Here is a 15,585-nt window from a genome sequence, read left to right as displayed (position 1 = left end):
CAAATGTTGACATGCAAAATGTTTCTATGTTTTGTATGTCCATACCTGCCACTATGGCAGGTTCACCTTCCAGCATACTGCCATACTGGAAGCCACAAAACATTCACCCACAGCTATGACTGAATAGTTGGTTCTACAAAGTATGGGCTATGGGGACCTAAATACGAATTAACACTGCCCAGTTTTAGATTTTCTTTTCCTTTCTGTTTGGTAGAACCATGTTCCATTGGCCTTCCACATTTTGCTGTGGTTTACCACGGAAAAATAGATTCAATTTATGTGTTGTGAAAAGTTCAATGTGTACGGCTACTGTACTTTTCCAGGCCACTGTCCTATACTACCAGTATAGAACCAGATAACGGTTCTATACAGTACTGGATTGCAAATGTGCAATCCAATTGCACATTTGTAAAATGTCTCTTTTCTTATAAAATTATACCACATTATACCTCTTGTGCAATTCAGTCCCAAACTACATGAGATAAATGGTTTTATGGCTTGTTTAAGAATTCCTATAACTTTATTCTTTTTCACTTTAAGATGGACTGTTGAACTCGGAGCCCAGCCCTTCTCCGTGGCTACATCCCCTGCCAATACTGTAACTAACAAAGCTTAACAGCTCACCCCGTTTAACCCCTAGCATAGCCCTCCATCATCCAGCCCCCGTCCCTCCGCTGTCTCCTGCTTTTCCGTAGCAGAGCCTGTGGAGCCCTCCATCTCTGTGGGGCTGTTAGCAGACACACACGCTGCTGCTTTCTCCATAGGGTGGACCATCTCAAACAGCTTTCACACACTGCTTCAATGACTCTGGATGTCTGTGTTTGTTTTTGGTTGCACGTTATGCTTCCTCCATCAAGTCCCTCTTTGTGTTGCTGTGTTGTTGTTGTGTTTCCTTTTCGACGGCGTGCTATTCAGCTCTTGCGGACGCTAAATGAGAAAGACTGGTGTGACTATTGATTGTTACGAGGAGCTACACCCACAAAAGCTTTTGAACATAGATTTAATGCAATTTTGTGATTGAATTCCCACAACATAATGATACTAAAAATTACCAGGAATATATTTTTAGATCTATGTTTCTTACCAGTAGGTTGGAAACTCTGAACTTTCTTTTACATTTGCAGCACACCGATATCACCAATATCGACAGTCTAGACAAAAACATTTATCAATGCCTGCTTTTGCAAAAATGTTACGTTTTACTTCAGCTAGAAAAAAAAAATTGGTGTTCAAAAATGACAAGTTTGCAACAGTGGATATTTATCAAAAATCAAAGCAGTCTCTTTTCAAAAGGTTGTAACATAACAGGATGTAAATGAGTTTTATTTAGCTGGACTGGAGGTTAAAATGCTCTTTGGATTGTAAATATTGCAGACCCTTCAGGTAAAATAAAGACAGAATATCCCTAATTTGGGCAAAAAATATTTTGTACTCTTAAATTCACCTTATAACTTTGTGAAACAAAGTTGATAAAGAATTAAGGGTTGTGCAACTGCAGAAATTTGTGCTGCAATTTGTGAATATTTCAACACATATGTAAAAAACAACAAAAAGATGGTCTTAGATGATGTCCTGTTCCATTCTCTGTAACGAAACAGAATTTGGTTTTGAAAAACCATGTTGTTTTTAGCTGAGATTGGTGTGACAAACTACTTCTTTCTTCTTCTTCTTGTTTTCTTTTTGAGTAAAAAGTCACTGGATGTTTGCTGCCCTACTTACTAATTCAAACAAAAGCAAAAAAACATGCCTAAAAAAAGAGAAAACTATTCATGTAGTACCTAACATCCTATTAAAAATACATAAATTTGTCTTTGAAAGTCCATCTGCGTCAGCTCCATTTACCAGTGGGCCAACTTTGCATCATTCATGGCCAAACAAAAATGATTCCTTTGTAATAGTCAAATTAAAAGATAACTTTAAACATTAACCTGTCAGGAGTATTATTAATTGTGGACTTTACTGTTAAAATCACAGTAAATTTCCATCACATCAAACATTTTCTTTTAACGGCTTTATAACCATGTAATGGGATCAACCCAGACTAAAACCGACTACCTGGAAAGAAGCTGTTGAATAGCAGCGATTATAAATCTGGTTGGTGGTTTGAAGGTGTGACTGACTATTCAAGCTGTCCTCAGAACAACAGTGGTACAAGTGACCAAAGCTTCTGCCTTTCATTATTGCACTTAAACAAAACCCAATCCTACCAAAGAATTGATGTATTTTACTTTAAGTGGTTGTCTTTTTTTTCTTTCTTTGTACTGTATGATGGGGTGGCTTTGGATCAGAAGAGAAGTTGTCCAGCAAATGAAAGGTTCTTGGTTGGATTCCAGCTTTGGGCAAGACACTAAACCCCAAGTTGGATGACAACCCTAAAATACTCCATGATACCCTAAGCTGTAGGACTGTGCCAGTGTTTGTGAATCTGAATGGGTGAGTTGATGTGTAAAAATACCCAACAAGCACCTTAAAGGGGCGGTATTGTGTGTTTTCCAGGTATATGTTGCCATTTTATAGCATAATCAAGTAACTATTTTGACCTTCAGTTGTCTTAGAAATGCTATATCAACTATGCCTTAAAAGAAATTTAACTTACCAATTTAAAACCTTGAAACTGGGCCTCTGTCTGAAACTCCGCCTTCAGGAAGTCATCACAACATGGCTCCTCTATTAACCCTTTGGCACCGAAAAGTGGCTGATATAATGAACTCAGCAGATGTGCAGTTCCCTCAGGTGTCTGCTAATTGCTGCTGGCTAGTCTGAAGGAGCTGAGAGGACTGCTCTGTGAGGCAAAAGCTCGAAAGCTTGGAAACTGCAGCCCAGAGGAGGAGCTTCGTCTAGAAGGAGTTGCTATGTGAATCCAGGTGTTTTTGACCAGCTGAATGGTTGCCACAGGATATTAAAGGATTTCTCAAACGTGCATGAAAGAATCAAGGCAACACTCTAGGTATGTTTCTGATGAGGAAAGCTCAATAGTTAAATTGTCAATTTTACATGATACCGCCCCTTTAAAGGTTAAATCCTTTTACAGTTCAGTGTATCAGTTTGAAAACACCTGACAGCTATTTATATCCAAATAAATAACTGGGAGTCACTTCACTAACTTTTGTAGCCTGTAATATTTAACATGAATGAAAACATTTTCCATATATCAGATAGGTTTATAAGGTAACAATTTTGATTTCCATATACGTTGACATCCAAATTCCTTCTTATCTTAGCCGTCTATGTGGTCTCGCCAAGAATAGTGAAATTGGGCCAAGCTTACCTAGTCCATTGTGGAACAGTTGAACATGCTTGTGTGTGTTTGAACATTTTCATGATTAGTGTTCCCATGATTAGTGGCTGGCAGATCGGGTGGATTTGTCCAATGGTACTGTGTGTCAGGCAAGCTCAGCGTCCGCCCCGGAGAACATGAGTGAAAGAGTGGATAATTTATAGTGACAAGGCGCTCACCAGTCTTAATTGCGGCTGGTGAATTAGATTACCTTTTCAAAGTGCCTTCATTAGCAAACGGAGAACCACACCAATGGTCTCCTGATTGGCCTCATATTGTTTTGTTGCCAACCTGCTCTGATGGGGTGCAAAAATGTGTAGATTTACTAAATGTGTGCGCATGTGTTTGTTTTCGATGTGTTTGAAACAGCTCTCTAATCTTTATAACTGAATTTTCTGAAAGTATGTACGTGCATTCGTTTTTTCTTTTTGTTTGTTTATTTTACTTGTGCAGTGGCTGCCTTTCCATTGCTGTAGCTACAATGTACCTAGATGAAGCTTATTCCATCAAAACCTTATATTATCTTGGATTCAAAGGCCCAAATAATTTTTGTTGTCAAAACTGAAAACCTGCTAAACAAATGACAAAATTCACTTTTATAAAATGAGACCATATTTGGCTAGTTGGCTAGCTGCTAGATCCATACGTACTGGAACTAGCAGTAAACAAACTAAGCAATCACATTCAAACTAACAAAATTCCAGTGGGACTTTTCTGTCAGGCAAAAGTTTGAGTCAGATATCTCGATTCTGTTCTGTGACCCGAGCTGATTGAGGCTATCGCTAGCTAGCTGCCGAAATACCCTGGCTAGCTAGCTGTCTTGCTTCTATCACAAGTATTGATCGCCACTTGACTGGATGATATTCATTTTCCCCACTGGCTCTTTTCTGTTGCCAACCCATACAGTTCAAGGTGCATTCTGTGCAAAGAAATTTGTATACAGTGTGAGAAACACAAAGTTGCTACCAAGAGCCACAAACAGAACCCAGAAATTTTGCTAGTTTGCTATGATTGACTGTCATACAGTAGGACTTCCCATCCGTCTCCTGTATTTATGTTTTTTTTTTCAGTCTTAAAATTCACTTGGGGTGGCATTAAAATGGTCTTTAAAAGTCATAAATTCATATATCTCAAACTAAGGCCTTAAAATGTCTTAAATAGGTTTAAAAAAAAAGAAGACTGGCCTTAAATATGTTAATCACATGTCTTAAAGTTTGTCGTGGAAGGACTGTTTAATCTCACGTATGTCAGTGGGTTTTTGCTGCTGGGACTTTTCTACTGGAGTTTTTGCTGGACGTGAGTGTCTACTTACGGAATGAGTTTCGTCTTATACCTAAAACTCCCAAATCCTTCATCCCCCCGGCAGCTGCAGTATCAGCTATAACCATCCTTCCAGATCCTGTTTCCATATCTGTCTTCAGACACTGCTCCAGCATAAGCCCCCCCCAACCACAGGAGAAAAAACACACACACTCACACACTCCCACGCAGGCATCCCCATATCTGTCTCATGCTTCATTCCCACCCCAGCCAGCCTGCAGCCCCCCTGCCGAGTTAAATGGAGTGTGCTGGCATCATGGGAGTCGTGTGTGCTCAGTTCAGCTCTACTCAGCTGGGCTGCCAGTGTTATAAACTTGCTGTGTGATTATTGTCAGAGCCAGACTCCTCCACCCAGGACGTCTGTGCTGATGGGTACTGTGTCACCGGGTACAGCCATCCATAGAGAGAGGAATGAGAAGGCAAAGGAGGGATTGAAACTGAGGTGAGAGGAAAAAAAAGGCGTAGAGAAATTATTGTTGGGAGAAAGGTAGCAGGGTTTGAAGGAGAGGACAGGGGAAAAAAAAGAAAAAAGAAAAGATGGAGTAAGGAGACCGGGCATCAAAGGGGAAGAAAAAGCCAAGCTGAGCGAGAAAAGACGGATGTACATCTGTGGCAGCAGACAAAGACAAGCGAAGACACAGAGGGAGTGATATAAAGACTGAGAGACAGAAGAATAATGTGCTGCAAGAAGACAGAAAGGCAGCAGGGAAATCAGTACTGCAGAGAAGAAGGAGAGCCAGGGAGGGTGAATAGAAAGAAAGCCAAGGAAAGAAATTAGATAGAAATTTTTCAAGCGAGTGATGTGTGCTGTGATTGTTTTCTCTCTCTCTCTCTCTCTTTCCTCTTCTTTCTCTGGCTCGTTCTAAACGGTCGGGATGTGGCCTGTATCTGCCGGCAAGAGGGAACTCAATTTGGGACAATTTACTCGGCAGTCTCAGCCCTGATGCACCTCGGGGACAGAGAATCGAGAGAATGAAAGCGAAGGAAGATAGAATCAGCAAGCCACGCGCGCGCGCGCGCACACGCACGCGCCGTGGAGACACACAACATGCGCCGCGGCGCTGGCGAGTAGATTTCACTTAGTTAGCTCTAACTCTCCCAGGCGGTCAATACGATTGAGTTTATAAGGCTTGGAAATGAAAAGCCTGGGATAAGGTTAGATAAACTCTGCGCTATTTGATTTCGGCTCAATCGGGGAAAAAACCCCCCACACAGGACAGGTGGCGGAGGGTGGAGGCGGGTGGGGGCGGGGGTACTGCGCCGTCAGGTAGCGCGAAGGGTCACGAGGGTGATTAAAGCTGAATACGACATGTAGGTATCGACGAGTACAAAGTTGTGATTTTACAAAAAAAATGAAATAAAATAAATAATTCTTACACCTTTTCCACAAGCATATATTATTGTCAATGTAATTTACAGCAAATTCTAGTAGGGAACACAGCAAATGCTGCTCCAAGCTACTGTATATCTCATGCAGTAGTTTAGCTAGGAGTTTAGCTTAACAGCGTGTTGTTTTCTCCCTGGCAGATTGGCAGCCTGGAGGGCCTGTACACCCTGAGGGACAGCAGGGGGCGCTCTGATAGAGTCACCTTTGAGGGGAGACTTCTGTCTGCAGCAGGGGTAAGTGTTTGTGTCTGACCCGGAGCAGGGGGTAGATACTTACTGTACAGCAGAGCGACATAATCCCTTCAACATGGAGAATTAAACAGATGTGTAGAGATAAGCAGTGGTTCTTGTTTCCGTCACCCTGGGTGAGAACCTCCTTCTATGTTTTGAATATGTGAGAAAACAGATGGGTTTTAATCCGAAGTGCATTTTAATAAATATGTCAGCAATTTAAAAATAATTTATTCCAGGTTTGATTCAATTAAATTTTGCCTTGATATTAAAAAAGCACCAGAAGTTCATGTTTGTCCATCAATCTATAGCGGCTTGTCCGTGCATGGTCACCGGGGGCCTGGTGCCTATGTACAGTGATCATTGGGTGAGTGGCAAGAGAGATCATCAGTACATGAGAGGGCAACACAGAAGACAAACAACCATGCATGCAAATATCACACCTAGGGGGAACTTTAGAGTATCCAGTTAACCCGACAGTCGTGTTTTTGGACTATGTCGGGAAGCCGGAGTGCCTGGAGAAAACCAACGCACGCACATGGAAAACATGCAAACTCCATGCAGAAAGTTTAGGTCTGCACTGATCCAGCTTTTGCTTTTCCGATACCAGTACAGATATCTGAAGCTCAGTATCGGCTGGTACCGATCCGACACAGAAAATCAGTGCTGAATTGGCAGAACACAGGGGGAGCCCAATCCCTGTTGACTCTCTAAAAATAATTAATAATAATAATAAAAAAAAACATTTATCTCAGCTTCCCATTCCTCCTGCCACCCATTGACACAAAGGCGCCCTGGGTGGTAAACACAATCGTCTCCGTCAAAAGCAGCCGCTAGCAGACTGCTAGTAGCCTGTCCTGGCTGTGTCAAAGAGATTCACACACTGGCATCAGTTCTGATTTCACCCAATTGTCAGAACTAGTCTTCTAATTGGTGTCTAGTGTTGATTAGAAGGAGAACATTAAACATTATATGGCGAGCGGAGCACAAAAGCATGTTCATGTTCTTTTTTTTTTTTTTTTTCCCTATACTCCTGTCCCCCTTTGCACCACCCACTATCACTTAGCCTACCCCACCTTCAGCAGAGCGTTCTGCATCACCGGCTGAACGCACAATGCAGCCTCCTGACCGGGCTGCAGTTGCCAGGGAAACCGTCACCCTCGGAGATATCCCGTGACAGCGCGGGGCGAAGGAGGCAGTATGAGAGGAAGGGCCTGAGATGTGGCTCTGGCCACGCACGTTCTCCAGGGCGCACCAGACCTTTGGACTCTTCCCCAACGCGTTCCCCTTCAGTCACACAACACACAAATCAGCTTTACACACACACACACATATATACACACATGTGGGCATACTCACACACACACACCCCCACACACACATGCACATATATGGACAGGCATGCAAATACAAGCAGCAAAAAGAGTAGAAAATAAAGAGAGGAATATTCCTAACTCTGATTTAGAGTTATCATCTGGATCAGTGTGCATCTGATTAATTGAAGTAATTTATGCATAATCTCCAGTGACTCTATGTATGGTTCATGATTTCATTAAACTGTTACTTTAATTACTTTTCTACTTTCATAACTTAGGTTAAAATGAAAATGTTCCACATTTTCTAATGAGTTGTAAATTAATAGATTGCACAAATACGGCTGTGGAGGCAAATACGTTTAGCTTTTCCTGCCCGCTGTTCTTAAGCTTTTATATCTTTCTAATAGGAATTTCACTGTTATTCAGATCAAATACCAGGCATTTGTTTTGCGATTTTATTTAAGATCCTTAAGTCTGAGTAGGTGTGAATATGTGCTCTGTAAATGTAGATTTCGTTATCCTGTTTTTTAGTTTTTATGGTTTTAAAAACAAAGCCAAATTTTACAATGAGGTTGGAAAAAAATACACTTTTTGGAGTGGAACGAGTTTTACTTCTTCACGTTTTTTGGGAAAGATCCCCTCTAAAGTAAAGAGTAGATTGTCTGCAGACTAATAAAAATAATTAAGTCAAAATTTTCCTTATACCAATAGTTTAATTCTTCTGCGAACCTGCAAATGAAACACAGACACTAAAGTTAGCCTCCGTTTGCTTGTTCAAGTTAAATATTTGCTTATTTAAATTTTTGGTTGAATTTATGAAGAACCTCAGCGTTCTGCGACCTCAGATTAAAAACCAACTTGACATAGTTGACATTGCTATTGGAGTATTTACACAACAATGTCACACATTATTTCATTTTTTCAATTTATAACATAAAGTTATCTGTTACCAACACACTAAAACATTTGGATTATCACAAATATCACATCTATGCCAATCAAATACTTTTTATTTTGCTATATTTAGAGTATATTACAAGCACATATTGGCTGCATCTCTAATGTTATCTACTTTAACTTTATATAGTGCTATTTTAAGTTACATTTTGTTCAGTTCTTTTGTTTAATAAGTAAAACATTGTTTTTGTTTATAAAGTGCATCCAATGAATTTCTTTTTTCAGATTTTTATAACATAGCAGGAGACATCTATGACCCAAGTTTTTACTTTCTGTCCTAATTATTTCACACAACTACATCATGTGCTATATCTTCCTTCATTAGGGTTTCCTTTTCTCCTTCTCTGTCTTACTGACTCCATTCAGTGACTCTGATCTGATCTGTCTATATCATACCTCATGCAGTTTCAGTCTAAAAATGCCCAAGCATGTTTCTGACTGAACTCCACACTGACCTTTTCCAAAATGTCTCCGGCACAAGCCCCCCCGCCAGCCTCAAACATACCCAAACTGGCCCCCCCGGTGGTGTATTACACACTTAATACGCACATACAGTAAATCTTTTGCTGCAACATGTATCAGGCTTGAGATTGGATTTCCCCCCCCCCTTATTTTCTTCTTATTCTGCTTAGTGAATTCAAGTTTCTTATTTATGAAACGCAACAGCCAACGGCAACGAGAATGCCAGCACAGACAATGGGTAAGTTAAAATTACTTGGAAGGTTTTTCCTCTTTCAAAAGCTTATTTACGTGCGGAATTTGGATTATCCTTAAAATTACTAATGTTGTTTTTATTTGTTATCCTTTTTGCCTCCATAACACAAAACAAACAAGAAAAAAAAACCCACCTGTAAAGCCACAACTACTGCATGTTTTAAATTAGCAGAATTTATTTAATATGTTCAGTTGGAGCATCCACTAAATTTTCTTTAACAGATGTGTGATAAAAATGTACTTTTACTTAGTTGGCACCTTCCTGGTTTCTTGGGGTTTTCACACCTGTAGTTCATTTACTTTGGTCCAAATCAGTTGATGATTTTTGCTAACATGCTTTTCAGGCAGTTCGGTTTTCTTTCACTCAATGGAAATTGTAAGCAAATCACAAAACTAAGACAAGAGCAGGCTGTTTATTGCCACATAGGTCTAGGCTAGGAGTGCTGAATGTAAATATAGGAAGCAGATGCTATGTTCTAAGCTAGGTGAAAAGCTAACTTAAAATGCAGCTTTTCATTCTCTCTAAACATAGGGGATTTAAACATAATGATGTGTTTCAGGTAAAACCTTATGCTTTTTTAAAAAAAAAAAGCACAACATGTGTTTCTTAGTGCGTTTGCAATGTCCCACAATGTAACGCATACCTGTCCTCCAGAAGGCATTTGGCGCAAGCTAGCACCAAACACATAGCAGCTGTCGGCTCAAAATCAAATCACCCTCACACCATAAACGAACCTCTCTAAAGTTTGTTAGGAATCGTACCAAGACCGCGTTCTCCAAGCGGTCTTGGTATGGTTGTTTTGGCCCGTATCTTAGTGACATTGTGCTGTGTTCACATCTACACAAATGAACGACTACAAGGTGGGAAACGAACCAGCTTGTTTTAATCCGACTAAACGCCTCAGGCGTGGAAACGTTCTTAAAGTAGGAGAGAAGTTAAATAAGGGTATCAACATCAGCCACTGTGTCAGGCTGTGTAGCCCGAAGGACACGGTGGAGTGTTTGCTTGATAGGCATTCAGAGCTGATTCTGGATATTAGAGTCATTGTCACAGATGCTATAAAGACTTGCTGTACTTTTTGATAATAATTATCTGACCCACTAAGAGACACTGAAAGAAACAGTTAAAAAAAGAAGAGACGTTCAGATGATGGAATTTGACAAAATCGAATGCTTAATGCTTGTTTAATCAATTCATAAATGATGTTTTTAAGACGTAAAGCACTTTGGACTGCCTTCTTGCCGAAATGGGCTACACATATAAACTTGACTTGACTGGACGTCAGAGCTCTGCGAACACACACACACACACACCCCTGGTCCCAAAATGCATGCACTATTCAAAACAGGAGGGCATCAAAAGTAACACATGTACTACGAAGAGTTGGCAGGACACAGTGTTCCACACAAAGTGTGTTCATTTCTTCATTCTTTTTTAAACACATGACCAGATGGTTCTGTAATGTCCTCCAATTTATATCCACACATAGAACAAATTACAATCTGAAGCAGTGGCTTAGTAGATCAGTTTTACTTTAGCTTCCTGTGTGAATTATCCCTCAACAGAATCTTAATACGATATTACCTTTGTTGGGTTATTGGAGATATTATGGGGGTATTACAGTTCTAGGTGCCTCGAAGACTGTGTTAACCTTTAGGTGAAATCATGCGAGCCGCACTATTGATCCAAAGTGTGAGGATTTAATTATCAGACGAAGACGTGTTACATTTGGCTGGTCTTTTTTCATCGTTCTGTATTAAATAAGGGCTTTTATTTTATCTTTTAGAAACAAATGTGAACAGATTGGTTAAAAAGGAAATTGAAAAATCACAAATTGCATGTAGAAATGTAAACAGTCTGCTTTAAAGGATTCTTAATTATTTCAAAAGGAGAGTTGAAATCTAACATTGGCGATTTTCTGATTATCTTGATTTTCTGATCTCTTCTGTCACATGTCTTCTTAAAGTCAGAACAATGTTATTTTTCCTAACCTTTCGAAATAATTTCAATAATTTATCGTTGCTTAACGCCTCGGCTTTGTGGATGGGATTCGCTTCTTGCAGGCAGCGAGGTAGAAAACATTGTTCAGCTGGTTTTCTTTTGCTTGGTTTTCTTTCTCCCCTCCACCTACTTATCCATTTACACAGAATAAAAACATTTGAGTTTTCCCTCAGTGCCTCCTCGCTACTCAGTCGTGTGTCTCTGTACGTGCGTGAGTGTGTTTCCCTTGCTTACTTTTTTTTTTTTTACATTTTTTATTTTTAGACTCCAGTCACATCCTCAATCCCGCGGCCCTATAAGGAGCTTTCACGCCTTTTGGTTTGCTTTAGATGTTTAATACCCCCTCTCTTTTGTGTCAGGGAGCTGGAGAGGCGTTAAGAAGCGCTGATAAACCCCACTTAGATCCCTTCCTGGCCCGTCACCCTGGCCTGCCGGGCCGCTTTAGCTGGGAACTGATCTGTGACGGCCTGCCACTCAAACTGAGCACTTCTGAAGGCTGACACAATGGAGTGAGCAACAACACCAGAGGGCCCAAGAGGGGCGTGAGGAGAGAGACGAAGGGGAAGGAGGGAGAGAGGGGTAAAGGGAGCCCTGAAAGAAGGCTCAAGGAGGGGCCAGAGTGTATCTGTCTGTTATCTGTTTCCTCTCTTTCACTCTTTTCAGCTCCACATCCTCCTCCCTTCCCTCTGTAGAGCTCACACTCTTATTTTTTTTACTGTCAGTAACACACACAAACTCTGTCCTCTGTAGTTTCTTCCTCTCTGCGGTCGAGGTTTTCGGTCTTGACGGGAGATTAAATAAAGAGGCTGGTGGGAGAGGCGTATAACAATCGTTGCACCGGCGACGGTGGGTCATTTGCAGCATTCGCCGCTGCCCACGTCGGCCGGTCGGCCCTTGAGTTCAGGTCGGGTCTCGCGGGAAGCGCGGCGCGGAGATTGACGGGCTCAGGGGCCGGGTGGGGCTCGGCGAGCGAGGGTGGGAGTCGCGTCCACCACCGCCACAGATGCAAGTGCCACGGCGTTCCCATGGGGCCGTGAAGCGGGTGGCGGAGCCCAAAATGTCAGCGCTGATGTCCGGGCAGCTCGGCTCGGCTATCAGGCTGCTGCAGCTGGCTGCCATGCACCACGTACATTCATTCATAGCGAGACAACAGAAAAATACACACACACACCCACACACACACACCCACACCCCCACACTTTTCTTTCTCTGGTAGCACAGAATATGACGTCAGCTATACAGATATATTTGAGCTCATGCTCAATATTATGGTCTTGTTTCTTCCTCTTCCTAAATCTTTGCTGCTGTCAGAAACTGATATTTTATAAACAATTGGGAACGAGTCGCTGTTTTATCCTCTTTGCATGTTCCCAGATTCAACTTAGCAAAACCTGTACTGTAAAATTTGCATGAATCTTAAATTCATTTGTGTTTGATTAGTTGGATTTCCCTTTATAAAGTGCTTCAGATTCGCCTTCCTAAGTATCCGAGGCTGTAGCGTACGCAATTAGATTTCCTGCTAAACCAAAATGTCACAGATTTCATTTATTTATTTATTTATTTATTTATTTATTTTACAAAACTTCCACTGATTGAGAGTCACAACTCTGAAACCTTACAGTTTTATACTGCTGCTGGATTGATGAGTGTTTAAAAGAATTTATGACAGTAAGCTGTAACATTACTTAATACAGCACTATGCTATGCTATGCTATGCTATGATATACAGACGTTCTGTTTACAGTAAAATCTCACCTTTATTGAAAGAACTCTATATTTGACAGCATTATGTTCCAGATAACCAGCTGATCAATGATTTTGAAAAAAGAATCAGAAACCATAACATCAGGGAAAATGTACTGACGCAGTTGAACTCTGTGAGAATAACCCGTGGGGCTTCCAGGCTAGCAGGTTTAAAAGTGAACAAACAGCCTTTTGTAGAGCAAACATAGAACATGTGGGAACATCAGCTTTTGACTTTAAATGGGACAATCATAGCTGCCCTTTTTCTCTTAACATCGTGACATGTCTGTAAGCGTGTAGCTATGAAAACAGACCAAAAGGAACAAACCAGTTGCTTAAAAAAAAAGACTTCTTGCTGCAGCCATTAGAAGCAAACTGTCTCAGTGAATTCCACTTTCTTACTGGTGGAATAGAAATTGCTGCACGTGTCGCTCGACGTTCAGACCCATGTGAAACATGGCTTTACACCAAACTGCACCTTCAAGTTGCAATCAGTTTATTTAACAGCATAAATAAATAAAAAAGGCCATTTTTGCTCTTTTCTTTGATGTGCCTTTTGTTTAGTTTTCCCCATTGCATCATGTAAACCCTGTGCTGGATTTATTCGGTGTGTATTTGTATGTCAGCACGGGGTGTGTGCGTGCGCGTGCGTGTGTGACAGTTGGATGATGAATGTCCTGATGGCACTGAGGTCAGTGTCACAGACAGTGTTGTCAATTGCACCTTCTCCCCCGAGTGCAACCTTGAGCAAAAGTCCCCGAAGAGAGCTCAATGTGCTGTTAAGGTCAATTCATGCACACACACACACACGCCCGCACACGCCCACCCCAACACAATCACGCATCCATTCCTTGCTGAGCATGTGCCATTAGTAGCTGGTAGGGCCTGGTTTGACAGAGAGCGATTAGCCTCCTATCATGTGTATTGATCAGCTTGTCCTGGCTGGTTCTCAAGAGGAGGGGCTGGAGGGCTTTAACAAGGCATTTGGGACAGACACTGATGCATCCAAACACACAAACACACCCTCCGACATTATTGTTTATCTATCAATATGTAAATCTGTGTGGAGGTTTAATGTATTTTTTTTATGTCCAAAGCTACCTGCCAGAATTTTCAGTCAAATAAACGAACTTTATTTTAGATATTCCTTCTCTGCCGTAGAACAAACAATATTTGTTTTGGTATTTTGTGGTGAATTATTGAATCAATATGTAAGATGGGGAGCTTCTATTCCTCTGGTGACATCACAGAAGGCACAAGGCACCTGATCGGATTTGTTTGGAAGATCTTCTTTTCACATGATGTTATCTATTTTGTGAAGTCCACCACTCTCTCTTGCATCAGACCACACCCAAAACCCCCTCGTAATTCACAGTCCAGATGGTGACCTTAAGCCAACAAGCTTTGCATTTTTACTTTAAAAAGTGACATTGAAGCTGCAGTATATAACTTTTATACAGAATATGTGTTTTTTTAGACGTTCACCATGTCGTGACAGTACGTTATGAGACAGATAATCTGTGAAAACATCTAACTCCTCTTCCTCGAGCTACTACTGCCATCTGAAGAAATGCATCATTCCCAACCAAAAACAACCAATCAGAGCCAGAAGGAGGGTCTTAGTGCTGTCAATCAACCTCATACACTTGCTGGAAAATGTGCTAATGGTGGAGAAACAACTTACTGTTATAGGAAAACTGTTTATTCACTGTCATTGGTGGCCATGCTAACTAGCCTTAGCATTCACAACATGATCTGTAGCAGAGAGCATAATGGGGGCAAGAGGGATGGGGACAAGATTGTGGTTGATGGCGTAAAGACCCGCCTCCTGGCTCCGATTGGTTGTTTCTAGCACTGGCAGATTATCTGAGTAACACCGTACTGTCACGACATAGTGACAATTTCAGCAAATATGTAAAAAATATATAGTTTTTATAAAAGTTGCATACTGCGTCTTTAAGGCCAAATATATATATTGCCTTGTGCCTTATGTTTTGTGAAGGTACAACAATGTGTAAAATGTGACCACTTAGGTAAACTGCAAGCATCAACAGCCTAAAGATTAAATATCACAAAGTTTCTGTGTATTATGGTGCAAAGGTATTTGTTAACATTCCATTTCTTATTGTATGGGATATGAAATGTGAGCCTTGTGTTTTAAAAACATATGAAAAAATGTGTTCCTGTTTTGCTGCTTGTAGGATTTACCTATGTATGCTACTGATTTTAGAGCCTAAATGAACAAAGCTCATTATATGCTAACGTTAAAAAAAAAAGAAAAGAAAAAGAAGTGGTTTCAGACCCTCTGCCGATCTGTATGCATGGCACATCCTCCCTCTGTCCTGCGTGTTTAATGTCACGTATGTAGCGTCCTTATAACAGCTGTCCTTCGTGGGTAGTTAAGACCAGCTCCTAGCTTTTGTTAATTGAGTCTAATTGAAGAACATGAAGGGAGAATAAAGGCAGAAGGCTTTTAGGACATAAAAGACTGCAGCCGCCTCTCAGTAGTATTTATTTTCAACCTCTTCCACTCTGATTTAAGTGTGAGCGGACAATGGCGGCCTGACAGTGATACATATGCACGCGTGTGCCCGTGCGCGCAGGTTTGTGTGTGATCTGCCGTTTGATTTACTGCGCCC

At 41.1% G+C, this 15,585-nt stretch overlaps 1 protein-coding gene across 1 annotated transcript in view; it reads left to right on the top strand.

Moving 5' to 3' along the window:
• Positions 1 to 15,585, top strand: part of LOC106699876 (furin-like protease kpc-1) — a 205,410-nt gene that overhangs the window by 15,147 nt on the left and 174,678 nt on the right. The window contains exon 4 of the mRNA XM_023330651.1: positions 6,125 to 6,217. Within this exon, the coding sequence (XP_023186419.1) occupies positions 6,125 to 6,217 (93 nt within the window). The remainder of the gene's footprint in view (positions 1 to 6,124; positions 6,218 to 15,585) is intronic.

This window comes from Xiphophorus maculatus, chromosome 3 (genome assembly GCF_002775205.1).
Source record: "Xiphophorus maculatus strain JP 163 A chromosome 3, X_maculatus-5.0-male, whole genome shotgun sequence".
Taxonomy (NCBI): domain Eukaryota; kingdom Metazoa; phylum Chordata; class Actinopteri; order Cyprinodontiformes; family Poeciliidae; genus Xiphophorus; species Xiphophorus maculatus.
This window is presented reverse-complemented; position numbering and strand designations above follow the sequence as displayed.